Source organism: Diceros bicornis, chromosome 41, assembly GCF_020826845.1.
Source record: "Diceros bicornis minor isolate mBicDic1 chromosome 41, mDicBic1.mat.cur, whole genome shotgun sequence".
Lineage (NCBI taxonomy): Eukaryota > Metazoa > Chordata > Mammalia > Perissodactyla > Rhinocerotidae > Diceros > Diceros bicornis.
In genome coordinates this window covers 4,450,970-4,478,812 of record NC_080780.1, presented here as the reverse complement: position 1 = coordinate 4,478,812, position 27,843 = coordinate 4,450,970, and the positions used below count along the sequence as shown (strand labels likewise).

At 46.7% G+C, this 27,843-nt stretch overlaps 1 protein-coding gene across 2 annotated transcripts; it reads left to right on the top strand.

Annotated features, from left to right (window-relative positions):
* The first annotated feature begins 1,996 nt into the window (after nt 1-1,996).
* On the top strand, nt 1,997-25,768 carry HUS1 (HUS1 checkpoint clamp component). Of its 2 annotated transcripts, XM_058534777.1 has the most exons (9): nt 1,997-2,100; nt 2,589-2,716; nt 2,803-2,979; nt 4,905-5,012; nt 6,035-6,109; nt 12,329-12,428; nt 13,728-13,847; nt 25,132-25,249; nt 25,578-25,768. In XM_058534777.1, exons 1-9 carry the CDS (start codon nt 2,049-2,051, stop codon nt 25,591-25,593), a joined length of 894 nt encoding a protein of 297 aa, XP_058390760.1. In that variant the 5' UTR covers nt 1,997-2,048; the 3' UTR covers nt 25,594-25,768. The 2 variants fall into 2 exon arrangements, with proteins under 2 accessions (XP_058390760.1, XP_058390761.1); XM_058534778.1 differs by lacking the exons at nt 25,132-25,249; nt 25,578-25,768 and adding an exon at nt 15,934-16,427 and having other exon boundaries at nt 1,998-2,100.
* The last annotated feature ends 2,075 nt before the right edge of the window (nt 25,769-27,843 follow it).

Here is a 27,843-nt window from a genome sequence, read left to right as displayed (position 1 = left end):
ACTGACTGCCTTTTTATATGTTTCACTCTAATTATATTTCCATTTCTAAGAAGATGAGGGCATTTCCTTGCACAATAAACAAACATAATGAACGGCATCAACACTGTTCCCCAGATCATCCTGTGCCTGACTTACTAACCCCTGAGGTTTGGTGTTTTTTAAATCAGAAGGCTATTTACTAGCTAGGGCAACAGCAATGTGAATACACATTGCATTAGAAAACTCAGTAGCGCACGGGCTGCTAGAGATCTCAGGTGATCTCGTTTCTTGTCTCAAAATCATTTGGAAAAAATGTAGGGAAGCAGTGTCAATATATTTAATTATCAATACTGAAATTATTGAATTATTAATTTGCCAAACCCATTTAGTTTAAGAAAACTGGAAGAGTACATAAGATTTTTTTCTCTTTCAAGAAAAAAACATTATAGCTTAATTATATATTTGTTGGGTCAAAATAACCATATTATTTGGGCAGAATGGATAATCACACGTCTTACAAAGTTTTAAAAAAATTTTTTAAGACAAAATTAAAGGATTTAAAGATCACTATATTATGAAACACTGTTTACAAAGATTATTTAGATACGTTCTTTAATCATATTCATGATCTCCATCGCAACCACCTCATTTAATAATTTATCTCACTATTTTAAAATTAATAAAGCGATAAAAAAGCATGTTTTGTTAGCAAAAAAATTTAAATTGGCATTATATCCTGTTTGCTTTGGCAAACACTTGTATGTAACAATGTAGATCAGAATTTAGGTTCATGTTGTAGTTTTAAAACAGGCAAAATTGTTTGTAATTTTTGTATTTTCCACTTTTAAAATAACCTGTTATTATTTCTCATATCTTGATTCTATGTCAAGTTAAAAACAAGCTTGTAGGTTCCTATACGCAAAGCATATTAAAAATAACAGATTCTAAACATGGATAAGCTTGTCATGGAAAATTAGCTTGGATACAATTGCTCTATTTCCCATTTTGTTTTTTGAAATTCTACATTATTTATGTCATTTATGCTACAAAAATTTTAACAGGAGCTGGTGAAGTTCATCTTGAGACAAAGTTGCAGAATTATTACTTATCATTAGTGTTCTTTAAGCATCCTGTCTTTACCACAATTAAAAAATTTAAATTTAAAACCATAATCCAACATGATGCCACACTGCTGAGGTACCAGTACTACCATCTGAGCCAGGTTCTAAAGCTGCCCTACCTCAGAGGGGTGTATAAGTGATAATTTTACTTAATTCTTTACAAATAAACGATTTTGTTTTTGGTGTTTTAAAACAGAATTGGAAATAGCTGTCACAAAGTTCTTTCAAAATGTGAATCCTCAGAACCAATCCTCATACGTGGGGGTTGATGACTCTCGCACCACTAAAAGTAGATGCCACCGTCACCCCGGGACGTGACCAGGGACCCCCCCCCCCTTCCCCGGGCGTGACCTGAGAACCCACCACTCCAGGGTCGTGACTCGGACCCCACCCCCACCCCGGGGTCGTGACCCGGGATCCCACTGCCACCCCGGAGCGTGACCCAGGGACCCCACGTCTCTCCGGAGCGTGAGCCGGGACCCCACCTCCCCCAGGGGCGTGACCCCAGACCCCTCCCCCTGGGGCGTGACACGGCGACACCACCGGCAATTGGCGACGTGACCAGGGACCCCACCTACCCCGGGGACGTGAGCCGAAGCGTAACCCGGGCCCCTTCCTCCCCCGGGGACGTGTCCTGTGACCCCTCCTCCCCTGGAGCATGATCCGGGGACCCAATCTCCCTCGGGGGGCGTGATCCGTGACCCCGCCTCCCCTGGGGCGTAATCCGGGAACCCCGCCTCCTCCAGGGACATGACCTAGGACCCCGCCTCCCCCGGGGCGTGACCGGGGGACCCCGCCTCCCCTCCCCGGGGCGTTCCTGGACCACGTGTAAGGCCCGGGCTGAGCCGGGCGGAACCAATGGGCGCGCCGCGGCGTTTCCGGCGGGACGCTTAGGGCGGGACTCGAGTCCGCCCCCAACAGAGGTCCTTCGCGGGCCCGCGTCCAGCCATGAAGTTTCGGTCCAAGATCGTGGATGCGGCGTGTCTGAACCACTTCACGCGTGAGCGCGGCTCGGGGCGGCGGGGGGGAGCACAGAGGGGAGGGCGGCCCGGAAGGAGGCAGTGCGCGCGGCGGGGGCGCGCGGGGCCGCGGCGGGCGGGGGCGCGTGGGCAGGAGAGCGGGTGCCGAGGCTTGTGCCTCAGACCGCCCGGCTGTTCTTCTGGAGCCGGCGCTGGCCCGACAGACGGCTGCCTGCGGCGCAGGCGTCCCCTCGCCCGCGGCCGGCGCCCCGGGCCCGGCGGGCCACGCGTGGGCGATGAATGGGCCAGGGCGGAGCCGCCGTCCGCGCCCTGGTGCCTTGTTCCCGCGGCGGTGCTGGGGCGGCCGACACGACTTCAGCGGTGTTCGGTGCTTTCCAGGGGCAGACCGCTGGACACGGCTATTTTCCCACCGGGAAGTTGCACCGTGTTGAGCCAGTTCTGCGGGCTAAGTTGGCCCCTGGGACGCTCGATGTGCTTCGTAATGAATCCTCACTTTGACCCCCCTTAGGAGTCAGTAACATGATAGCCAAGCTTGCCAAAACCTGCACTCTCCGCATCCGCCCCGATAAGCTGAACTTCATCCTCGCCGACAAGGTGGCCAGTGGGGGGGTGAGCATGTGGTGTGAACTGGAACAGGTGAGTGGAGGCCCCCCGGGGGCCTGCAGACTCCTCCCGAATGCCATTGGAAAGGGCACACATGTCCCCCCTTTTTCTTCCTTTAGGAGAATTTCTTCAGCGAATTTCAAATGGAAGGTGTCTCCGCAGAAAACAATGAGATTTATTTAGAGCTAACATCGGAAAATTTATCTCGAGCCTTGAAAACTGCCCAGAATGCCAGAGCCTTGAAAATCAAGCTGACTAATAAACACTTTCCTTGCCTCACAGTCTCTATAGAGCTGGTGAGTAGCAGGGGAGCATTTTTGAAACTTCCCAGAAGGAACAGAAGTGGTTATAAGCTTAGGCTTTTTAAAAGTATGTGGAAAACTAATTGGTTTTATAAAAATAAAATTTTATTTTATTTAAAGTAATTTTATTAAAATTTATTTTATTTAAATTGTTTTATTAAAATTTATTTAAATTAAATTTTATTAAAATTTCCATTGGAGTCAGTTCCTCCTCATATTTATTTATTTATTTTTTATTTTTTCATTTTTGTGAGGAAGATGGGCCCTGAGCTAACATCTGCCAATCCTCCTCTTTTTGCTGAGGAAGACTGGCCCTGGGCTAACATCCATGCCCACCCTCTTCTACTTGATATGGACGCTGCCACAGCATGGCTTGACAAGCGGTGTGTCGGTGCGCGCCAGGGATTCCAAACCGGCAAACCCCGGGCCGCTGCGGCGGACGGAGTGCACGCAGTTAACCGCTTGCGCCACTGGGCCGGCCCCCCTCCTCATATTTAAATGGCATTGTGATCATATAATATTGAACCAGGATGCTGTCCTTTTCTATGCAGTAAGACTTCTGTATCTTTCTTCTCAGATCTGCGTATCCCAGCATCTCCATTTCTTTTAGGGGTATTGTCACCTAGGGTAGAAATCGTGGTTTCTATCCATTTTCACCTTTGAAATGTCTGGTGTCAGGCCCCCCCATCTGCTGTAACACAGTTCAGTGACTTCTTGTTCTCGAGTAGTACGTCTGTCTTTCGTGCTCCTACCAGAGGAATTGAATGCACAGCTCTCCTCAGAACACAGGCACACGCCACAGGCTCTCACTGCTCACAGAAGGAAGTTCACATTTATTAATGTGACGTTCAAAGCCAAATGGGAGACTGCTGCCCTCTGATTGGTTCCCTGCATGTGTCCCGTTCTTTTCCAACTCCCAGACTTTGGCGATACTGGGGCTTCCACTTGGACTCTCTCTCCTTATCACGCTGAAACGTTATCTTCCTTTAGTGCTCAGCACCAACGCTGCCTCCTGCCTGGCCTTCCCTCATCTTGGCATCCCCTCCTTTATGTGTTGTGCGTACTTTATCCATCTTACATGTGAGTCTTGTGTTCAATTGAACACTCTATGGAAGAGGATTCCTCAACTTTTCTTCACAACTTTTTCTTAACTCTTTGCAGTCAGGCAGTTCTTAGAGCTAATCATAGTATTCCATGTCACAGTATGTTTGGTATGTTTCTTCAATTGCTTAAGGAAAAGCAAGATAGTAATGTATAATGCTTTTCTATCTAAAAGTATAGGGTACTTTGGTTTATTATGAGTCTCATAGAAGCCCCTGGACATAGATAAACATAGTTTTCTCCTTTCAGCAGTGTGGGCACTGCATCACACTGAGTGTCCTGTGCATACAGAATGGTCTCTCCGTTCCTTCAACATAGAAAGTTTTCTTTTGCCTCGTGGCTTCACATGTGCTGTTTCTGCTGCCTGGGACACTGTCCCACTAGTCCCCATCTTCCCATGGCTGGCTGCTTCTTGTTCTGGTGTGATCTGAAATGTCACCTCTCAGAGAAGCTTTCCTGACCTCCCAGTCTAAGAACCTCCCCACATACTCAGCTGGTCACTGTTTTATTTTTCTCAATGCTGTAACCATTATATGTATTGTATGCAGTTCATACAATTTCATGTGTTTATTTTCTTGCTTATTGATCCATTTGTACCACTGGAACATTGGGGACCTTATCTTGTCACCACACTTCCCGGCTCCTAATAGGACTCAGAGCAGAACAGGCATGCCCTAAATATTTGTTGAATGGACTTTGATGAATGAATTGAGAACATTCCACTTAGATTTGCTATCAACTTTTTTTTGTCCTTCAGTTCTTCTGTTTTTTTTTAATATTGACATTATAAAAATATTTTTTAATTCTTCTCTTGACAGTTATCTGTGTCGAGCAGTAGTCGCATTGTGACACATGACATCCCCGTAAAGGTTATTCCTAGAAAATTGTGGAAGGATTTGCAAGAACCCGCAGTCCCAGACTCTGATGTGAGTGATGCCTGGAGTCCTGTTGCTCATCACGTATTAAATGGCGTGATTTGAATTTTCTGGTTTAGTTACAATCTTGCAGTATATTTTATTTGAAAGTTGCATGGTACCTGAAAAGAAAGTGATACTCATTTTTAAAGGATACTCCAGGAAAAAAATTGGTATATTTGCCTTTTCTTATTTACGTAAAACGTCTTAAAACAGTGCTGCATATAATAGAAACACCGAACTCTTTACAGATAGGAGAATGTCTTGCTCACTAATAGTGCTTAAATACAACAAAACTAAGGTAGTGCTTTGGAGGACAGTCGTTTCTGTTGGGAGCAGTGGCCTCAGGCACCATTGTGGGTTTCACAGAACTTGATTTCACCTCATCCTGTGAGGAGCGACGTCCGGGATGTGTGTAGGAGCCCCGAGGAGAGGCTGCTTCAGTCCTGCTGACAGGAATCTCAGAGCCACCGAAGATGAAGATGATGCCACGGAGTCCTTTGCCTCTTGCTCATAATTTATTGAGGAAGAAATTATGAAAATATACTGGATAGAAGATTTACTTGACTTTAACTAGAAGACCTCTGCACTGACTGGGACAAAGCCAGCATCATGTTGAGCACTGTTGCAGCCTGCTGTGAGCGCTGAGGCGGGGACTTGCTCGCAGTGCTTTGTCAGAGGAGGGAAGGGCCCTGGGTGGGTGTGCATCCCTCAGAGGAAGGCCTCCCACTGGTGCTTGAGTCTGTTCCCCTAGGGGTATACAGAGCATCTCAGCTGCAGGGCTGCAGTCCTGGCACTGGAGAATGCCCACAGAGTTGTGGTCGCCGAGGTCACCACAGGCAGGCATGGGTTAGTGAAGGTGTAAAATTGTTTTTCTTCTCATATTTAAAAAAAAAACTTTATTCAGACAGTTTAAAAACACAGGATTCTGGAACTTTTAAGCATATACACATTCCAAACATAGGTAGTGAGCAGTCAGTACTTGACTATATTAGTATTTTTAATACTTCTAATTTTTCTCATTGGTTTTGTAGGTTAGTATTTATTTACCAGTCTTGAAGACTATGAAGAGCGTTGTGGAAAAAATGAGGAACATCAGCAATCACCTGGTAAGCGTTAACTTCTTTAGAAAAGAGCTTTGAGGTATTTGGTTTAGGCTGTGCCTGGGAGGAAACCTTGCTGCCCTAGGCGGGGAGGCCGCCACGTGGTGCCCCGGTGGGCAGGTTCCCCTCACTGGGGCCCGCTCTGGGGACCTGGCCTGTTCTTGAGAGCTCGTAGTTTCACAGATGCCCTTAGAAGCCTGTTGTAGTGCTTTCCAACTCTCCTTCACTGGGAAAAGTTTTCGTATTTGCCCTGATCCCTTGCGTTTATATTTATAGTATATTAAGGATATGTTGGACAGTTCTGGCTTTCTTTCCTTATGTTTTGGACAGAACATTACACATTTTATCTGCTAATATGTATTTTTTTAGTGAATCATTGATATTGGCAGTGATTTGAGTGTCCTATCTATTTGCCAAATGTCTCAGTGAGCCCAGGACAAAGATCCCCCAGACTACACCCATCTGAACTCTAAGCAGCTCTCAGGCCAAGTAGACAGGCACATTTATTTCTCTGTTTACTTTTGTAGAGGTCTCTCAGTGTCATGAAATGCTACAGTATGTGACAGCAATGGGGAATTGTGTGAATTATCCTTCTTCACACCTGGGGTTCTCCTGAATTCTTTCTTTACTCCCCCCTTCAAAACACATTTGATTATGTCCTTGAATCTTAAAAACCACTGTCCACCTGATGAAGTGTAAACTTTTAATCTTCACTGTCTGCCAGGCCTTGTCTCCTGTCACACAGCCACACCCTCCCTGCAGAACCATTCTAGACTCTTTATCCTCCCCATGATGCCAGTTCTTTCCAGGTTCTGTCTCTGCCACTCACACTCGCCTTCTTCTCTCCCATCTTACCCTGGAAAGCACTTAGCCCTTCTTTGCACTCTTTTTTTTTTCGTGAGAAATATTAGCCCTGAGCTAACATTTGTTGCCAATCCTCCTCTTTTTTGCTGAGGAAGATTGGCCCTGGGCTAACATCCATGCCCATCTTCCTCTACTTTATATGTGGGACGCCTGCCACAGTGTGGCTTGATAAGCAGTGTGTAGGTCTGCTCCCAGGATCTGAACCTGCGAACCCTGGGTCACCGAAGCGGAGCGTGCGAACTTGACCACTACGCCACTGGGCTGGCCCCTAGCACTTAGCCATTCTTGCTGTTCATTGTAACTCCCAGACCTCTTCCACTGCCCAGGCTGTAAGACCCTTCTCCACTGAGCTACTCTGTTCAATGCTGTGTGATAAATTACCTGCCAGTATCGTGGAACTCCTACTAAACTGCCAGCTTCTTTTTTTTTTTGTGAGGAAGATCAGCTCTGAGTTAACATCCATGCCAATCTTCCTCTTTTTGCTGAGGAAGACTGGCCCTGGGCTAACATCCATGCCCATCTTCCTCTGCTTTATATGGGACACTGCCACAGCATGGCCTGACAGACAGCGCGTTGGTGCGCGCCTGGGATCCGAACCCTGGCCGCCAGCAGCAGAGCGCACGCGCTTAACTGCTGTGCCGCGGGGCTGGCCCCTGCCGGCTTCTTGAAAAGGGAAATTCATCTTTGTGTCATAGCCATGCCCTGTGGGATTGCCACTCAGTAGGTAGTCAGTAAGTGTTGGATGGACCTGGAATGAAATTTAGCTTCAGGAGATCTTTGGAATTGCAAAAGTTTTCTGAAGCCTAGAAGATATTGATGGGCTATTTTATCTCTATAGTTGTGCTCACTTGGGTAATTTTCTTTCATGACTTAATCTTTATGGATTTCATTTTAATTTACAATCAGCTTCCCATGAAACAGTGTGCACTCTCCTGACGTTAGTGTTCCCCTGTGACTGCCTTGATGTTGATCCAGTTGCCAGGCGAGATGCTTCCTCTGGGGATAAGGTTCAGAGAGGCCCAGGAGAGAAAAGGCAGGGCAGTTAATCCAAGGATCTGACTGTTCTTTCGGTACAATGGAAATGAGTCAGCAAAGTAGCTTAGATAGATAAAGTCGTCAGAGGTGTTTTTCTTCTCTCTGGAGTGTTTAAAAACAAATAAAAGTTTTGTGGAGTGGCTCCTGCAATCTGGAATACTAGATGGAAAGTTACCCAGTGCACAGAAAGTTAGAGTAGCCAAGAGCATGATGAGATCTATTTGGGTAACCCGAATTTTGTGTTTGAAGATTACAGAGAATTAAGGAAAGTGAGTGGGACTCAACACGCTAATCTGCTGTCTTGTCAGGGATGCTCAAGCCGCCCTCGTTGAGACTCAGTCCTTTCCTTACTTCCTTTAATGAGCGATGTGACTGATGAGGGTGGGCTGTGTGTGTGACTTGTGTAGGAGCAGGAAAAATGAGCACATATACTGGGAATCTACATCATGTTTTAAGACATTGCTTCTTAAACTTTAACGTGCACGGGAACACCCTGGGCTGGGCGTGAGACTGAGTTTCCCACGAGCTCGGGGATGCTGACGCCGCCTGTCTGTGCACCACCTTGGTAGCAGGGCTTTGTAGTAGGAGCTGGGCTATGTTATACCTTAAATGTTGTCTCAGAAACATTATCTCAGAGTGTCACAGGATACGCCGGTCGTTAAAACAAGGGAATCTGGGTTTATGGGTGAGAGGCACCATGATGTGGTGGCCAAGGTGAATCCTCGGAGCCGCACAGACCTGGGGCCACTCCCGGCCGCACCCCTCAGCTGTGTGTGTCCTGGTGCTGGGTGTTGCCCAAACTGGGGATGATAGTGCAGCTACCACAGGGGCTTTGTTCCTTTTGTAAACTGAGGTAGTTTGTGTTAGATGCCCAGTACATTTAGTCAGCATTCCATAAATGGTAGGAAATTATGGTTAAGGAAATCATTGAAAGAAGTAAGATCTTATCCAGATTCTTAAGAAATAGAGGATGCTGGTGTGGGTGATATTTTGGGTAATAATCACAAAACAGACATGGGTGACCAGCATTCAGAGTTTGTTAATTCCTTCAGTAAGTTTTTTTTTTTTTTTAGAGGAAGATCGGCCCTGAGCTAACATCTGCCAATCCTCCTCTTTTTCCTGAGGAAGACTGGCCCTGGGCTAACACCCGTGCCCATCTTCCTCTACTTTATATGGGATGCTGCCACAGCATGGCTTGCCAAGCGGTGCGTCGGTGTGCGCCCGGGATCCGAACCGGCAAACCCCGGGCCGCTGCAGCAGAACGTGCGCACTTAACTGCTTGCGCCACTGGGCCGGGCCCTTCAGTAAGTTTTGATCTAACGCTGCCATGTACCAGACACTGGGTATGGTCAGGAGAGATGGAATCTGATGTTTGATTACTCAGATTTTAGGAATTTGAAGAAAGCATGAGAACATTTAAGCCTGAAGTGAGTCTAGGACCTGTGCAAGCTGCTTTCATGAATAAATCTTTATTTATATAAAACTATTGTTTTTCAAAAGCCATGCAAATTTACAGATAGATATTGAATGTGTATTCATTTGAAACAAATGGGCATATGTTGTGTTTAACTTTACAGAACCCCAGTAAGCAGTCCAGAATTGTATGTATTTTATTTTGGTCCAGTATTGTTTCTGGATTATAGTAGAGTGGGCCTAGGAATGCGACAGTATATTTGTGGGTTGTGAAAGAATAAGGCTGGCAATGAATACTTCCCATTCAAAGGTACCTATACTAGATTATATAGCAAGTAAGTTTGTGAGGCTCTTTTCTATTTAATGTCAAAAGCCTCAGAAATAAGAGCTCACCCAAGGTAAAAAAATTTTTTTGGTTTTGTTTCTAGAATGAGAAATATTCGGTTCACCAATTTTAGGAACAACAGTGAGGCATCTTCACTTCTATTCACTAAGGATAGACAGACTTGGCTGCAGCGGAGCTGTGCAGAGCAGGCCATGCTCCACTGTCTCCTGAGTCCCGTCTCCTTGCACCTTTGGCCTGGCTCCTACCAAATGAGATCACTGCCTTTCTCTCTCCAGTGGCTGGGTGGTGGGCTTGTGTTATTCGTTGAGCAGAATGTGGACTTTCAAAATGCTGTGTGGGCATTCCAGAGACCTGCCAGGCTTTAGAAATGGGCAGATACCGACATTAGAAAGAGAAATGTGTGCCATCAGCAGATTAGCGAAATCTTGAACCATATTAGTGGCATAGGTATCTTTCTCTGAACTTCATTTCTAGATTCTGTCCAGTTGAAAGAACTCGTTGGTTGTTGGTGGAGGGTGGAGCTTGAAAAGAAAGGGCCCTCTAATCTGTGAAGAAGTCACAGGCAAGGAAAAGTGGAGAGAAAGGCGAACACTGTTGGAGGAGATATGAGGGGCAGGGAGAGACTTGAGGGTGGGAGGTGTGGAGTTGGGCGGGGCCGGCATCAGTCACCAAGCCCAGTTGTACTGTGAGTACAGGACACTGCAGCTTGTTGAAGTCCTGGAGACCTGACAACGTCACCAGACCTTTCTGAATTTGGAAATCTCACTTCCCAGCATCTGAGTTTATTTTTTAAATGAAGGGTTATGTTGTCACGAAATTCAAAGACTTCATGGTTATATTAAATTTGTAGTTATAACCAATGGTTTGGCCCATTTATAAAAATAAAGGAATTGGCAAGCTTATTTTAATTTCCAGTTTCTCTTCCCATTCTCCCCCTCCCATTTTGTCATAGTTGCATGATGTCCACATTGTCAAAGCATAAAATAATTACATGTTATTCTGTCCCCTGAATTCCCACCATTTGATTTTGGCTGCGCAGGAAATGATAACGCTCACCCCTGTCTTCCAAGGCTGTTCTCTAGCAGATCGCCTGGGAGGGATTTACGGGAATAGTAGTTCATTAGTTTTCACGTGTTCACGATGTCAGTCTGGCTGGATGTGAAGTCTTGGGCTCATGCCTTCTTTCCTCGTGCCCCATTGTCTCCAGTATGGAATGTTGCTGCCTGACAACGATTCCATTCTGATTGGGTTTCACTTGTGAGTAGCTTGGATTTATTCGTGGGGGAGGGAGGCATGGATAGATCGCCGGGGGATTTTTTCCCTTTCCTTTGGCGTCCAGTTGTGTGGCCATTCCAGGTTCATTTTCCCCATGTGTGGTATCCCTCCCTGCGTCTGTCCAAGTCCCCTCCACGTGGGGAAGGCTCCTGAACTGCAGCTGTTAGCAGATATTCTAGTCCTGTGCTTTGCTTTTCTTCTGGAACTCCTTTGCCCTGGACTCTTCACTGTCTGTTTTCTCTCAGATCCTTTTCCTCTCTCTGGTTCTGTTTGGTGATTATTATTTTTCGCCTCTCCACCTCACTTTCTCTTCCTGTGCTCGCTGTGGTACGTGTGCACATGTCTTTCTTCTGGTTTAGTTTCCATTTCTGACATTTTCCCTTGTATTTCCACTTATTTCCTGAGCTCTGTCAGCTCCTTACTTATATCTGCATGCAGTGTAGCCATCTGATTTCTGAGCTTCCCTAACTCTGACTTATCTGTTCTTTCACAGCTTCTGTTGTTCTTAGTTTCTTCCAGCTCCTTCTGAAATCACACGTTAGGCTTTGCATCTGCGTTGTGCATGGCCTGCGTGTCTCTAAAGTGTGCTCAGTATGCTCATTGGCCACTGTTATTTCTGTCTTTTTTCAGAGTATCTTGGTTTGGGGTTTGACTACAATCCTTTTAGGAATCCTCTTTTAGGAGGAGTTTTCATTTCAGCTGTGAGAATGGACATGGATAGTCTTCTAGCTTCATAACTAGGGTTCTTGATTTTATTGTAACCACAAACTATTAAAGCGTACAGGCTCTCCCACAGCCACCTCTCCAGGACTTCCTGAGCCCTCTCCCTCTTCCTCCTCCCCCCATTAGACCCAAGGTACCCATTTTGTTCACCTGGAGCTTTTCCTCCCGAGATTTCTTACTAGCGCAGGTTCTCACCTGGGAGGGAGCTCCTGCTGGCTCTTCCCAGGAACCTGGGGGCCAGGCCTTCCTTGATCCTCCGCCATTGCCAGTCTCCTGGCAGAGTCCCTCCCAGCTCCACCTGTGTTCAGGTCTCCCTGCTGAGTTCTCCGCTCTGAGGGGCTCCTCTCCTTTGGACATTTTTGGGAATTTCTGAGTTCCTGGTTCTCAGGCCTTGTCTTCCCTCTGTTACTGATGCCGCATGGGTGTCAGTGCCACTGGAAGTGTTTTAGGGTTTTGTAAGGTTGCCTTGTCACCTGATTTGGTCGAAGATGATGTCCATTGGTTTTTTCTTTTTTTTCCTTTTGCTTTCCTTTTCTTTTTTAAGACTACGTAAAATACTTAATTTGCAGATTATTGAAGCAAATCTAAATGGAGACTTGAACTTGAAAATAGAAACTGAAGTAGTGTGTGTCACAACTCATTTTAAAGATCTTGGAAATCCTCCATTAGGTAAGTTTTCTGATGGGTTATGTTTTGCTTTTGATAAATTACTTGTTTCAGATGACGTACCTTACTGAGGGTGTCTAGCCAGAAAAAGGTTGAAATCTGGTTGACTGTGTTTCATGCCTGGGGAAAGAACAAAGACTTGAGATTGGAGTACCTGTTGGTGCAGCGGAGTGGAAGGTGAACCTACTGGGCGTGAGGCACTGTGCCCGCCACTGAGCAGCTGGGAGACTGGCACAGGGTCTTGAAAATGGGGTCAAGCCAGTAATCTCCAAGAGCCCTTCCAGCTCTTAAATTCCTGTTTCTGCTACTAAAGATTTCAATTTCTCACCTGGAATACAGTGAGAAAGGTAGATAATAACATTTCTTATATTCTCCTACTTTAGTCTCTTTAATACTTAGAGAATTAGATTAGCAAATACAAACTTTTCTCACATGATCACATTTTTCTTCTCATACAAGGTGATAAGGGACTGCAGAATCAGTTCAGTAAGCAGTGAACGACAGGGTGATTAACTGCATTGGTTCATGGGGTTAGAATTGTGTGCTGCAGAGCTCCCAGCAGTGGGCAATGCAGTTAGAGGGGTGCTCGAACCGGGAGCGAAGCCAAGGACCAGGGAAAAGTATTCGCTTGTAGTGTGAAAACCGGCTTAGACATGCACGTGAGCCAAGACAGATATACTAGGCCCCTGCCACTTTAGAGTTAAAATTTAGTACTACCAGTTTGCTTATTGCAGACACGTTTTAGCATAGCATTTCGAGGAGTTTTTACTTTATAATGAAAGGCATACTCGTCCAGCAAAGTGAATCTGGGTGATCAAGGCTTTGATAACAGTTGTGTGCAATGACTTATTTTGGTGTTACTCGTTTTGTTTATTTTAATAAATGCAAAGAGGGTCTTACCTTTGTTACTTTCCCAGAAGGTGAAAGGAGTGAAAGGATGTTTTTTTTCCTTTTCGTTCCCCTTTAGAATGAGAGGGCTTGCATTAGCTCTGTGCATTTCAGCTCTTAGATATGTGTGAGAGGAACGAAGAAATGCAGTTTTTTTGACCTAAAGGGAGAGATTGGGTCATATTTCACGTCCCTGTAAATGGAGATTCTCTGGAAATTAGCAGAGTATTTTAGAGTCAGGACTTAATGAGTGCTTGCTTAATGAATGACTGCATTTACATCTTGCCGTGTTTCTCCAAGATGCTAAAATCAGTGGTAATGTAAATCATTTATTTAAGTAAATGGTCATTGTGCTATCTCTGGGTTCCGTTACATCTGAAGACATTGTATTTAAAAATGTTCGTGTTATTTTAGCCTCTGAAAATGCTTCTCAAGCTAGAAATCCAGAACAAATGGCTGAAGTGCACGTAGACATTAGGAAGCTCCTACAGTTTCTTGCTGGACAACAAGTGAATCCTACAAAGGCCGTGTGCAGTGAGTTTGCATTTCCATTTGTTTTTTTCTATTTCAAATACTTTAATTCACTGTAGTCTCACAAATGGTATGCAGTCTTGTAAATGCAAAAAACAGCTCAGTCGCGTGGGCTCCAGTTTTCTAGGGCAGTCAGGTGTTTTGGGTTTTCCCGGATTCAGAGGTACCTCAAGGTGCAGCAGGAAACAACTGCGGGATACTTGGCTCCTGGAGGCCTGCAGCCCCACTGGCCTGGCAGATGGGTCTGGGCCGCCTCACTGGCTGTCACATGTGGGTCTGTGCCCGGAAAGAAGCTTCAGGAGCACGGGTGCTGATGTCCCAGTCCTGCCATGGTAATCTAACCTCACGGATGCGGAGTCCCTCATGGTGTTTGGCTTGGATTTAAGTCCCCAGCCTGATGCCTTTGTTGCCTCCCTGTGTCTAAGCCTGAGCGATTTCTACACTTGTCCCCTATCTCAGTGTCTGCTTCCTCTCCACTCCCGATTTTTAGCGACAGTCTCTTGATTCTGGTTGGCCTGTGTTCCTCAGCCTCACACCTGCCTTAGCACCCTTCATTCATTGCCCACACATGAGGAGGGGCTCACTTGACAAGAATTTTTCAAGACTCTGTCTGTCTCTGCTACTAAGATCACAGCAACTGAAAGGGATCTGTGACCTGGCTTGGAAGAGACACCTTTTATGTGACAACTTTCAGCCACCAGTGGACACTGTTGAGAAGGGTGGCCCAGGGGTATACTTAATAATCATCAGATTGTCAGTACTCTGGAGAAGGAATAGAAAATTATAGATGGCTATGTCAAGGAATGACAGCCCTTTAGAATGAGAGACATGAAGAGAAGCAGAAGAGACCAGAGAGGAGAGACTGTAGGAGGGTAGTTAGTGCATTAGGAAGGCATTAGATGGGGTGATAGGGCACAGGAGGGGGAGTGCAGAGGACACTGGGCCAGGGAGAGGGACAGAGGAACTAGAATGGCCGGATCTGGGGGACTCTTGTGGGGGAGGTACCAGTGTCTGCCTGTGCTGCACCTTGAGAAACGTTGGCATGGACTGTGACACATTTTTAGGGCTGAGAGTGGTGGGAGCTACGCTTCAACGCAGGGTCCTTACAGATTTAAGACAGCTTCTCAAAACACCAGTGTGTATAGCAGTCACTGGAGATCTTGCTAAGTGCAGATGTCTACGCATAGCTCTGCATTGCTAACAGACTCCTGGTGGATGCTGCGCTGTTGGGCCTGGCAGCCACGGTTTGGGTAGCAAGAGTGTCAGCTACCCTGCTGTCTGCATAGTGAAGCACTGGCAGTCGGGGGCTGCAGCCTCGGGCCTTGAGCGGTGCTGTGGCCAGGAGACAGAGGAGTTGTTAGTTGTCGGCCAGGCAGCTGACTGAGCCGCCTGTGCCCTGGGAAAGGTGATCGGCATACGTGAGTGTAGCAGAGAGATGGACCGGCAAATAGTGACATAGCAAAAATGGAATCTCTCTTACCTTTTCTTTCGTCCTTCAAACCTCCTTTTCTGCCGTGGTTTCTGTCTCTGCGGGTGGCATCCGCTAGGTGTCCTGCCTCTGGGGGTACTGTCTTTGACGCCCTCACTCCACCCGCCGCCTCTGTGTCCAGTGCCTCTCCTGCAGAGTCTGTCTTCCCGCTGGTCCTCTGTGGTCCTGTCCCACCTTCCATTCTCCCATGACTGGTCTCTGCGGCACAGCCGCGTGCTAGGCTTTTCTCGGCACACTTAGGTCACTCACTGGTGGGAAGCTGCTTTTTCCTGGAAGGATGTTGATGTGGGTAAATGTGGTTGCCAGGAAGTTGGCCTTGTGGGTTTTTCACTAGAGGCTCGGCAGCCAGCTTCACTCCTCCCCCCGCTGCTGGCTGTGGGTGAACCAGTCTGAGCGAGGCCGTCAGTCAGCACCGGCTGTGACGGTGGCGCGCAGAGACCACGAACCGCTCGCCTCGGGAGGGCCAGGCACTCAGGGAGAAGACAGTGCACCTTTAGTACACCTTTGACGGGGCTCAGGGGAGCAGCTCTTCTCACACGGGGGGGTGGAATTGTGTGCTGGGATGGGTCTTTACACTCATGGCTTTTCTTCTCTCCCTAGATATTGTGCGTAACAAGATTGTTCATTTTGATTTGCTCCATGAAGATGTTTCCCTGCAGTATTTCATCCCAGCGTTGTCATAGCACCGCTTCCCAGATTTGGGAGCTCAGGGACCCCTGTCATGACGGGGAAGGCAGGATGGTGATGTGTTCTAAGTCACTTGTCTGTGTCCTTGCGGCACAAATCCTATACAAGTTACTTATTTTTCCCTCTATAATATTTTAACTGAAAATTGAGTTAATGAAACACAGTTGGATAAACATATTACTTCATTATTTTCATATTTGTTTTGTTTTGCTTTTAAGACATTGAAAAGAAAAGAAGGAATTTATCCAGAGTTTAAACAGCACTTGCTTATTGAAGTTGTGAAAATCCTCCTGTATTTTGAGTTGGTATAGCGGTCAGAATTCACAAAAGTTTGTTGAGCGTGGTACTTTTTTCCCCCAGGAAGTCTCCAGCTCTGCAGATTGTAGCAGATAGTCAGTTTCTGCGGGCACAGACAGCTTCTGCGGGCACAGTTCTGCGAGAACTTAGGTTTCCATGTGCTCCCCTCTCCTGGCTCCCTCCCTTGGAGCCTGATAAGGCAGGGACAGCCCTCTGCCGCCTCAGTTGCTCAGAGCGTCATGGGGTGTCGGCTGCAGCATGTGGAGCCTTGTTGTGATGCCCATGAAGATGAGAGTTCCCCCCTGGTGGTGCCGTGCAAGCTGGCCCAGCCAACCCAGCTCCCAGCGTCTCCCTGAGGCCGGTGTTGGTCCCAGGTTATAATCCTTCTACAGTGCACTGGGTCTGTCATTCTGGAAGGAACAGCTGTGTATTTAGAGAAGGAACAAAGAAGACTTCTCAGTTAGTATCTGTGTTCAGAGAGGAGACCACGTTTCTGTTTGTTTGTCACGGTTGGTTCGGGTCCTGATGAGTCTGCTTTCTCAGTTCTGCCTGAGGCATGCTCCCTCATACTTCCTGTTATGGTTGAGTCTCATATGGTCTTGTGGAGGTGGACATCAGAAACGTTGTCTTAACATCACATTACAAAGTTGAGAAATAAGGCGGTTGCTTAGGATGAGAGGGAGAAATGGGAAATCAGCAAAATTGAAAAATTCTTTTATGTCTTTCTCCTACTATTTGGTAAAACCAGTGTACTGGGATGACTCTTCTGATGCTTACTGTTAGTTCAGATGGTGTGTAATCTTTTGTTAAACTAACACTTTAAAATCAGAATGTTATTTTAATTTTGAAGCCTCTCTCCTTTTGGCTTATAGCAAAATTAATTCCCCCTGCTGTGATAAAACTTAAAAATCATGATGCACGTTGAAGTAATACCTGAAAATAGTTTTATAAAACTTAGATTTCTGTTAAAGAAAATGTGTTCGTGCTTACCAATCTGGAAAATTGATTACTTCTGATTATTTAAATGCTGATTTTTTTAGTGTATAATGAAAATAAAATACTGTTTTTTAGTGTAAGTTAATAGTAAAAGAACTATAGTAAAAAATACTAAGTAAAGTATTTCTTCATCTGTGTTACTGAAAAAGCCCTTTGGTTTTCTTTTCCCAAGAATTTAACATACATACATTGGCTTTCTGTTACTGGGGTGTCGTATTGTGGGCGGTCCTGAGGAGGACACCTGGGCAGGGCCCGTCCACATCAGAACAGCTCAGACGTTCTGAGACTTTGCAGTGTGGCTTCTTTATTTGGTAGAGGAGGTCAAGTGACCTGCCCCAGGCCACACAGCTGGTGGCAGGGATGGGATTAGAATCAAGAATTCCGACCGACAACCCCTTCCTGCACTCTTCTGCTAAGTGACCAGAATAAGGAATCCTACATTTCAAAGTTACCATTCGCCAATCCTTTTATGAATCTGGAAAGAGTGTCTTTAGTTTTGAATCTGCTGTAGTAAAGTAGGTTTACTTTTAAAATTTTAAAATGTCATAATTTTAAAAATGTCATAAAACCAGATATACTTTCCCTCAGGTCTGTGTAGTGTTTATTTAAGTAATACCTAATTTTGACGACTTTATGGATTGTTCAGGGTTTTCTGTGTGTGGGCGTGGCCAAAGGGGCCCTCCCCAGGAGTCAGGAGGCTGGGGTCTGTTTCTCATTCTCGGCAGGACTTGCTGCATTGTGTTTGCCACGGCCTCTGCCTCTCAGAGGGCCTTGAACAAACAAAGGCGACTCTTTGCTCTGGTCCTGGAGGAGCTTCTGGAGTGCACAGATTTCTGGAGTGCACGGTGCTGCTGTGTTGAATAGTATACCAAGGCAAACTTTGTTAGGTTCAGAAGTAGCAATTTGGTCCATTTAGAGGAATGAACATAATTTGAAAATTAACTTATTTCAAGACCAACGTCTCAAAGTGTTGAGGTCTTTTTAAAATAGCTTTCTGGATTTTGGAGACACACTTTGCTGGCTGTGGTTGTGCAAGAGTCTGCTGTGTGGAGGACTTCGTAGGTGCTGTGCTCAGGTCCGCTTTCCTTTGGGAAACATGTCTGAAGCTAAGTTTTGGAACCATCCTGTGCTGGGACAGGGATGTTTAAGAATCCCTGATTCAGCAGCTTGTGACTAACGTCCAGGTGCCCGTCGTCCTCCCTGCCGGGAACCGCTTACCTGCCACGGTCCTGTGGAGGACCCCATTCTTGGGGTCCTGGAGTGGGGCCTCAGCATTAGTTCTGGTTTGGAATTCTGGCTCTGCCACAGCAGTGAACAGGAACGACATTCCTGTTCTTGGTGGATGTGGCCAAATGGGCAGAGCACTATCGTGAAGAGATGCAATTTTGTCCTTACATACGGATTCTACTGGGAGTCTAACAGGAAGCTTGAGCATCTCTGGGTTTTTACAGCTGCTTCTCAGTGCAGCCGCTGAACCAGGAGGTAATCCCTGAGATGATCAGGGAAATACATTAGCCCCTTGGGCACTGCTGGTGGGAGTGTGAATTGATACATCACTTTTCTGGAGTCCAGTTTGGTATTTATTATATGTGGAAAGCCTTTAAAAAGGTGTGTACCCTTTGACCCAATACTTGTGCTTATAGGAATTTACATAAAGATTATAATCAGAGATGCTCTAGTACTGTTATACTGACAAAACATGAAACAGGGGATTAGTTAAATACTCTGGTTTGACAAAATATTTCATACTCTAAAAATAATGTTACATAAAAATGTACTGATATGGCAAAATGTTTATGACTTATAAAGTTTAAAAAAGCAGATCAGACGTTAGTGTGTACTGTCTGATCGCAGTTTGGAGAATAATAATGTTCATGTGTGTGTGTGATAAAAAAGATTGGGAAAACCTACACCAGCATTTGAACTTGATAATTTTTGAATGTTTTATTTCACTCTTTGTAAACTTAAGTATTTTCTGAAAATTTTATAATCGGCTTTGTAACAAAAAATAAATTATTTTTTAAGAGACTGACTAATATTTATTATTGAATGCAGTTACATAATCAATTGGCAGTTACAGTTCCCTAAACATTGGACTTCGGACTCTTAATTTTCACAGCATGTCCTTATTTTCATAAGTAGAAAACTACACTTTTATTTGTCATGTTGAAATTATAACAGGTTCAAAATACTGAGTCTGGATCAATAAGGTAACATTGCATTGCAGAATAATTTCTGTGAGCCCAGTGTGAAAGAGGCCAAATCAGTGTGTGTAACCAAGTCTTTGTAGTGAGGGGAGAATGACCAGTTACTAGGTTCTGGGCTAGGGGACGCAGGGCGACATGGTAGACCAGGGGCTTCACAAATCGCCCGATGACAAGAAAGAAGACCCAGGAGCAGCACGAGGAACAGGAGCCACCTTCCTGAGATCCAGTCCTCTCCGCTGTGACACTCCCCTTACTGAGCCAAATTCACCATGCCCAGCACGGAAAGGCCCTGATTCCACATCTGGGGGAGATGCTGGCCCTCCCTAGCATCCTAATCCTGGGTCTCAGAGAGTCAGCTCTGTAACAGTGGCTAAGGCTGCCCACCGCCGGCGGGGGTTAGAGTTCAAGGCAGCACGGCACTCGGGCACTTTCCTACATTGTGCAGTACAGTAAAACCACCAGGAACGGGGCTGTCCTAATGGGTCTGTGCTGCTACCCAGCGCTGCCACATCTGGGAGCACCCAGGTGGGTTTGGTCAGCGCTTCCCAGCACATGATCAGGACAGTGCTGTGTTTCCAGCAGAGAGAGATTTCAACATTTAGGCTCTTAGAAAACACTTAATGTGGCTTCCTTAGGGAAGGAAACCCAAGTCAGGTTTTCTGGGTGGGGTTTCTCCCCTCCCTGGAAGAGAAGCAGAGGAGCAGACAAGACCAGGTCTAGGTCTTCACCTAAGGCTGTTGAACTTTTCCTCTGTTCCTTTTTTCACTGTTTGAATAAAGCTGCCGAGGAGGTGGGGGCATGAGGAAGTGGGACACAGTGCCTGCTCCCCCTAATCCTCGCCGCGGATAGACGAGCGCCTCCTATCCGCCTCCCCCAAGCAGTCCTTAATCGGCCTTAGCCAGTGTCTGGAGCAAGCTGTCTTGTCAAATCAAGAATGTGATGCTTAGTGTGATTTTTGAGTGTTTGGTGGCTCATCTATTCCTAAATGACATAGGTGGACCTCCCTTCATAATGGGCACATCTGAAATAACCAGGAGAAACAGTGGTGGCTGCAGCTCAGCTCTGGGGGGGAGCTTAGAGGGGCTGTCTGCCTGGGGACCGTGGACTTGTCCTGAATCTGCCTTGCACAGCAGCTGCAGTGTTTGGCATCGCATGATCTAGATTGATATAAATAGCAAAGGTTTCTAAAGATGACTTTATTCATATTTTATATCAGTTATCTGTATCAAATAATATTTCTATTCGGTGTGGCTTTAGGAGAGAAACTACTCCCGATAAAAGATAAAGGATGAAAGCAAGGCTGGCTGGTGGGGGTGAGCACGGGGCTGAGATGATACCGACAATCGTCTGCTACTCAAATTTAAAGACATGTATTCTGGAACCTAATAAATTCTCCCATATATTATATATGTCGTGCTTTCCTTAATAATTGCATTGGAACAAGATTAAAGCAAAAGTGATTATGTTAATTTCCTGCTCATGATCTATTTTTGAGAGAGAATAATCAAACTGATAACCAAACGCTTTTGTGCAGAAAAATGAATTCCACTATGATGATCATTGTATCCTTTCAGTGGGATTGCTACAGAGAAAGGAGAAGGAAGAGGAAGGGAAGAGGTGGGGGAGAGAGAGGGAGGAGGAGGAGAAAGGGAGAGGAGAGGGAGAAGGAGGGAAAGGGTTAGGAAGAGAGTGGGGCGAGGAAGGGGCAAGGGGAAGGAGGGAAAGACTAGAGAATGGATATCATCTCCTATACTTCAAGTGGCTGAAGGACCAAAGGCATTTGGGGTCAACCTATCAAGGTGTTTGAATACCGAGCTATGGATATTTAATTTTGTTTTGAAGCCAATGAGGAAAATGGGAGATTTTGGAAGAGATGGGTTCCATTCATTAATTTAACAATTATTTATGAGTTGTATAAGACAAAAGTTCTTTTAGTCCCAGGTGTAGCAAATTTGTGTTTTCTCCAGCTTGAAAAATGGCTTTAAAAGCGTCCTGTGATGTCCGTCCATTATGAATTACAGAGTGCCCAGCTGTTTGTCACGTAGTCACCATACTTGAATAACTGTGTTTGCTTTATTGGAGCTACTATGGAGCCTCACAGATGACTTACACGCTGTCCCTGCAGTTTAACATCATTTAGGACATACTGATCTGAGAGGAAGCTGTGCAGAGCGTGTGGGGGTGGGTAAGACCCCAGCTCTTCTGGGAGGAGGCGTGTTTCTCAGGGGAAGCTCATGATTGGCCGATTGTCAAGGTGCTAATGGGGGTGGGAAGTTCCTTCCCCTCCTGGGACTGAGGAAGGGCTGTCTTTGTGGCTTAGGGCCATTTGTGGGTGGGTGTTCTCCCCCCTGTACTCCTTTGCCCTATGTGCTCTGATTTGGGGTGCTGAGCAGGAGGCCCCATGGGAGCCTGCGTAGGACCGGGGTGGAGAGTGCTAATCCAAGCCCTGACCCTGCTGTCCTGGGTGCAGCCTGTTCCTGGGATCAGTTCAAAGGAAGGTAAGTTGACGTTTACCAAGATCTTAGCAATTTCCCCTATTTTTGCCACAATTTAAGTAGTTACCACAGTTTGCCCACACACTGTTTGATGCTGTGTGTGTGTTGGGATGGGGAGTGTTGGCAGGGGTGGAGTGGGGTGGGTGCTACAGAAGATTTAGAGCATCTAAAGATAGAAAATGAGGAGGCGTCCCCAAGATGCCTCTAAGAGCAGATGGACATGAAGGAGACTGGCAGTTTTGCTACCTAAGAAGTGAAGTGTCAGGCATGGCAGTTGCTTATACCGCGAGCAAGTCACACAATGCTGGCCTGCTGGGTGCTTCCGCAGGTAAGCTCCAGTTAGAGACCAGGAGCCCAGGACGCGAGGGTCAGGAGGTAATAACGGTCAGAGCCTGGATTGGAGTTGAGACCTGAGAAGTAGTCAATTACTCATGGTAAACCTCCTTCTGGAGTTGTGTATTTTATGTATACACGTCTAAGTTGTTAATGTAATGCTCCCCCAAATCCGAAACTATACACCATTTAAATGCCACCCAGGACATCATGATGTGAGGCCCGGGGGAGAACAGTTCCTCAGGTTTCCCCTCAGGAAGAACTGCTGACACAGCAGCTGTTCCTGCCTTTTTCATGCTGTGAATTGTGTGAATAGCTGTGTTTGCCTTTCTGCTTTGACTGTTGAAACTCTTCAGACGACTGTTACCCGCTTTCAAGTAGGCAGTTTTTCTTTCGAACTGTGTACTTAAGTACTTAAATCTTTTGTGGAGAAAGGCAGGACTTAATTAAGTAAACTATTACCTCAGGAGCAGTCCCCAAAACTGAGTACTGAATCTGAAATACAGAATTTGTGGTTAAAAAAAAACTTTCTAAATAGGTGGCTTTTGTTCATCAAAACTTAGCAAGAACAAAGAAGAGGTGAATAGCTGTATTCCATGCTCTTCCTTCTGGAAGGCTCTCCCAGGGCTCCTGCCAGCCAGGGCTTCTGTCCTGGCTCAGTGACTTCATGCAGAGAAACGGTTTTTCTCCTGTCCTTTCTGCCTTCACCAAGGTTGCAAGGACTGGTAAGATCCTGGTGAGTCTTTGAGGGTTCTTAATGAGGAGCTTAGATGGCGATTTCTTAAAGGAAGCCATTTAACTAATTGCATTCAGAATATTTGTACTTAAAGTAGCTTGAAATACTCCACATGACTGACCAGTTTGCTTTAGAGCATCTGTCCCAGTCTTGCCTTCCTGGCACATCCCTCCATCCTCACAGCGACACAGGGAGCTGGGCTCAGTTCATGCTCTTGCCGTGCCGATGAAGTGCAGGGCACACCCCAGGTCATACCCCAGGTCATGGGGGTCAGGCCCAAGGGTGTGGGGGAGCAGGAACGCTGCCCTGGCCTCACAGCCCCTCAAGGACCACCGTGGATCCTGGGGACCAGATGCCCTCAGCCCTGCCGGCACCAGTGCTGGCCACCAGAACAGTCTATGATGATGGATGTTCTGTATCTGGACACTGAGCCCTTGAAATGTGGCTAATGTGACAGAGAAACTAATTCTTCATCTTATTTAATTTTAATTAAACTCGCATGGCCCCATGTGGCTACAGCTATCACGCTGGACTGCATAAGGACATTTTTTCCTTCAGTCACGTCACTTGTTTGCCCTTTACCATTTCCTAGCGTCTTGGGTTAGCTCTGTGGCCTTGCAAACTTCCACTGGGGGCTGTTCTTAGGAGTATGTGTGTTTCTCCCCCCAGTCCCGTCCCCCAGAAGGAAAAGGCGAGGGAGCAAGGTTTGGGCTTGGGTGTGGATGCCAGCTCAGCGGGGCAGGTGGCTTGGAAGTGGGGCTTCATATTTGACAGAAAGGTGACCAATGGACTTCTTCAGGGTCAGAAGAAACCTCGAGCTTTAGCAAGGGGACTTTGCTAGCTCATGGGTATTTGATTGCACTACATCCTTTCTGTCACTGATAAAATTGGACAGTACATATTTCCCCAGGTCTCTGAGATTTACCCCCAACAAGCACAGTGGGAAGGAAACTGGAGTTGCTGGCATGGTGGACTGAGGAGATTGGAGGTGCTGTGAGGGAACGGGCAGGACAGCATGTGCAAGGCCTGTGTGCTAACCCAACAGCAGGTGTCTTTACACTCCCCTGGCAGACGCTCTGTTTGCTCAGGCCTTGTCTGTAGGGCTGCAGCAAAGTGCTAGAAAACACAGGTTTGAAACAAATTTGCCTGAGCCCGAGCACCCGCAGGCTCTTCATTCATCCTCAGGGGGGCCTTTGCGTGCTTCCACCGGGGAGCCAGCATGTGCCAGAAAAGGCTCCCACGCTGCGTGGTGTCCCTTTCTTCTCCAGGTATGTATGAATTCACAAATAATTCTGGAGTAGAGAGAAAAATGATATAGTTTTCTAGGTAAAACAAAATAAAACTAAGTTATTGTAAAATCTCTACTAAAGTGTGGATGTAAAGAATTACAGGGACTAACAAATGCTTAAAAAAGAAACAAGAGTATGTTTTATCACAGAGAGGACTCAGCCCAGCCCTCTGAATTGCAGAGGAGGAAACAGGCCAGGAGGTGGGAGGGCAGCTCATTGCTTCGGTCCCACAGGAGGGACGGAGGTGGGTGTAAGGAAAAGGAGCAGGACACACCAGAGAGGGGGGCCGCTGGGATGCCCCTGTTAGTCTTTCTTGTGAAGACTCTTCAGGAGGGTGGCCTGTTCCCTAATGTAATTGTCCACAGTTATGGCTTTGTGGAAGAGGCTGTGCCACGTCACACTGCCAGCAGGCAGTCGATGGCAGAGCTCACGATGTCACCCTGCCTCAACACAACACATGTGTGCTGGTGGACACAGAGTGTGGAGAGGGAGGTTTAGAACTAAGATCCGTGGTCAGACTTTCTCGGCTTCCATTTGCACTCTCACCCTGGAGTCTGTTTCAGGCAGACACACGAAGACCCCTACTTAAAGCTCAATAAGAGGAGCTTTCTGAGAGTGTTCGGAAAAAAGCTATTTCTGATTAGGAAAATATTACTGATAGTTTTGGCTTTTTCCTGGTGTGTGACGTGTGTCCTGTTATGAGGTGCTCAAGCGCAGAAGTTGGAAGCATTAAGCTCCTCCATTTCTCTGTTTTCTAGGGGATTTAGGAGGAGGCCGGCTGGCTGGCTGCAGTGGCCGTGACCGACAGACACTGGGAAAGTCCTCGGGCCCCAGGGCCCAGGAGTCAGCTAAAGGCTTTTCTGATGACCAGGAAAGGTGAGCTGCCACTGTTCTCAGGGAATTTGATAAGCTGTATTTTCAAGTATGCATTCAGGAATTTTTCTTTCACAAGGAATGTTCCACTTTTATTTTAGTAGAGAAAGAAATGATGATTTTTCAGGGAGTTGCCTAGATTAAAGAACTATATGCAGAATTAAGTTTTAACCCACCTGCTGTCCTCATCTTGAGGCTAAGAGAATGCCTCTGACTTTGGCCTCCAGGCCAGGCCTGTGACGTAGCACAGGCTAACTCCAAACACTGACAGTCTTCGGTTAGTTTAGGCAAATCCTGAATCTACCGCTTTTCCACCTTTCTGCCACAACAGGGTATCTCAGCTCTGAAGTGGCAGTCTGGCATCACATGGGCTCTTAAGGGCACTGCTGGAGCACTCGTCACCTCAAGGACACATTTATTTGGGGGCCCTGGGCTGGCTCTGGCTGGGGAGGCAACGGCTCCTGGATCTCGGGGCCTATCTCCACAGTAGAACCTGAGGGGCCAGGTGCCGACTGTCTGAAGGTGAGCTCTGAGATGCGATTCTGTGCTGGGAATGGATTTATCCCCAAGGCATGTTTAGGACTCCTCCGAGGGCTGCCTTCATCCCTGAGAAGTGCCCTTCACTCTTCCTGCAAACTGAGAGTGTGCTCAGAGTTCCCAGAACCGCCTGCTGCCCGGCAGTAGACGGAGTTAAGCTGTCTTTTTACTGTTAGGTCCCTGGTCTGGAACCCGGAATAGAAACCCAGCACCAGCGAAACATGACAGGGACCACAGACCTTACTTCTAAACCTCCCTCTCCCCGTTCTGCATCCGCCAGCACACATGGGTTGTGTTGAGGCAGTGCGACACTGTAAGCTCTGCCATTGACTATCTGCTGGCAGTGTGACATGGCACAGCCTCTTTCACACCTTTCCCAGGCCCCAGGGTTGGCGAGGTGACCTGCCTCTGGGATTGGGCTTCCCGAGACTGCAGACCTGGTCCCCTGTGGATGTGTGGCCGCTGTGAGCTCCGAGTCAGACGGCCGGGGACTGAATGTGCCCCCGCGTCCTAGCTGGGGACCTTGGCGCCTCACTTCTCCTTACGTCCGGGCCTCTCATCCCGAGAATCTGAGCACTCCAGCTTTTTCGTGTGTCCACTGCACAGGGTCCTTATGAAGATGAAAGGAGATCATCTCTGTCATCAGCGTTTGTGTCGGCATTTCTGCCCCTCGTAGCCGACTGTGTCTGTTTACAGATGGTCTCTGGGCCAGGAGAGTTCAGGCCGTACGCTGACGGGTCTGCTGCATTTGTGGTGGGAAATTTCTTTGCGTTCTGTCATGTCATTGCTGCCAGAAATTGGCGGATTTGGGCTACAGATTTGTTTCCTTGATTTTTTTATTACCTCACTTTTCTTTTATTCTAAATTCGCCAGCTCCTGCCGACTCCCACAGCCTTGATGTTGGTACTATTTGATGCACACATGTCACTGGTCTCAGTCAGCGAGAAATTACTGCTTTGTTCCTAGAAAGAAGGGAAAAGATAAGTCAGGGAGGTGGAGTCGTTGACTTCATCATAATTTTTTTACCTATCTATTTCTACGCTGTAGAGAGAAATAGGTTCATGGATGCAGTAACCATTATGATTGGTATCAAGAGCCAGTTTCTGAAGTTGTGGCCTTTTGAGATCTCCCGAGTTACTTAAAGTAGAGTGGGTGCTCTGGTTTGCAGACATAGAAGAGGTTTCATTGGCTATACTATGCCCACTATACCATGGAGTTAGGCTTAAAATGTGTGTGTCTGTTTGTGTTGTGAGTGCGTGTGTGAGTTTGTGAGTACATGAGTGTGTGTGCATGTGTCAACACGGGTGTGAATGTACAGTATGTGTTTGTGTATTTGCATATGTGTGTGTGTGTGTGTGCGCACATGTTTTGTGACAGTGTGTGTGTGAAATTGTGTGAGTGTGTGATCTGTCTCTTCCCAATCCCGTCTGCTTCCACCGTGGGACCCGCATTTACAGCCAGAATGGTCTATGTGCACATTCCCTGATCGATGACCCAGGGGCATCAGACTTCCAGTGTCCTCTGAGCATCTCGAGATACATGAATTTTTCTGTGGAGGTGGTGACAGGGAGTTGAAATCCTGTTGAAGGACCTTAGTAAGTAGAATTCTCAGGGTGACAATGCTCAGTGTAAACAATTAGTTGGGGTAATAAAAGAACAAACACATGAAAAGAACAAAAGGAACATCATGCGAGTAGCCACTCAAGACGATTTCATCTGAGAGCCTGATGGCAGATTCCAGCTATAGACGCCAAGAAAGATGACAGTTTTCTGCTTACCTGCCTAGTTCATGTTAAATCTTTTTGCATATGAGGTCTCTGGCTTCAGGCTTGTTAATGTTTGACTTGGTAATGGTGGTCAGCAAACATGTACACCCATGTCAACTTCTAATGAGGAAGACCATCCCCGGGGAGCCGAGTCACCCCAGTTCCCTACGGACCCCTGCCCTTGTGACCTGGAGATGGCCAGGACCGCAGGAGGAGGGGGCTGGCCGCCTCCTCAGAGCTGAGGCAGCGCCTCGTGGGTCAGTCACCGCGGAGCCGGCTTGTTCAAGATGAGTG

What these genes read in the sequence shown, in the direction of transcription:
- HUS1 (XM_058534777.1), top strand. Translation starts at nt 2,049, where the DNA reads ATGAAGTTTCGGTCCAAGATCGTGGATGCGGCGTGTCTGAACCACTTC. An exon ending in GTGTCTGAACCACTTCACGC is followed by an intron (nt 2,101 to 2,588) that starts GTGAGCGCGGCT and finishes GACCCCCCTTAG; the next exon opens with GAGTCAGTAACATGATAGCC. An exon ending in GGAACATCAGCAATCACCTG is followed by an intron (nt 6,110 to 12,328) that starts GTAAGCGTTAAC and finishes CTTAATTTGCAG; the next exon opens with ATTATTGAAGCAAATCTAAA.